Raw genomic sequence first — 600 nt, 5'->3', positions numbered from 1 at the left:
TAGTGCTTTAAGATCATCAAGTCCAACCGTTCCCCAGCACTGCCAAGGCCACCACTAACCCATGTCAGTGAAGGCCTCGTCTACATGGGTTTTGAACCCCTCCATGGACAGTGAATCCACTTCTTCCCTGGGCCATATTGGCTGCCGGGGCACACGCTGCTCATGTTCAGGTGGGGAGTGGGGGCTCGGGGTGCCCACCCCACAACCCCACCAAACCCACCTCTTTGTAGATGAGGTCAAAGGCACCGGTGGAGCAGCGGGGGTTCTTCTTGTGGTCCAGCTTGTTGTGGTCCAGGACCACGCGCAGCGTGTCGCGCTGGACGGCGGCGCAGAGCCGTCGGGTCACTGCCGAGCAGGGCTCCATGGATGGGTTGGTGTTGATCTCCAGCAGCCAGGGCTGGCAATCCTCCCCGAACATGAAGTCGGCTCCATAGAGCTCGAAGCTGCCCTTGCGGGACGCCACCAGCCCCTGGGCACTGTGCAGGGCAGCCACCACCGCCTGCTTCATGCCAGGGACAATCACCTTCTCCCAGGCCTCCGCATGCCCCGCTCGCTGCAGGTAGAGCTGGAACTGGTGGCTGGCGCAGACCAGGGCCCGGG

At 62.8% G+C, this 600-nt stretch overlaps 1 protein-coding gene across 1 annotated transcript in view; it reads right to left on the bottom strand.

Moving 5' to 3' along the window:
* Positions 1-600, bottom strand: part of LOC104408588 (tubulin monoglycylase TTLL3-like) — a gene marked incomplete at its 5' end in the record, with an annotated part of 3,247 nt that overhangs the window by 757 nt on the left and 1,890 nt on the right. The window contains 1 exon segment of the mRNA XM_010018238.1: positions 221-578. Coding sequence (XP_010016540.1) covers positions 221-578 — 358 coding nt within the window.

The sequence above is a fragment of the Nestor notabilis genome, unplaced genomic scaffold (genome assembly GCF_000696875.1).
Source record: "Nestor notabilis isolate BGI_N333 unplaced genomic scaffold, ASM69687v1 scaffold17647, whole genome shotgun sequence".
Classification (NCBI taxonomy): Eukaryota; Metazoa; Chordata; class Aves; order Psittaciformes; family Psittacidae; genus Nestor; species Nestor notabilis.
Note: the sequence above shows the minus strand (reverse complement) of the source record. Positions and strands in the feature narration are given on the sequence as shown.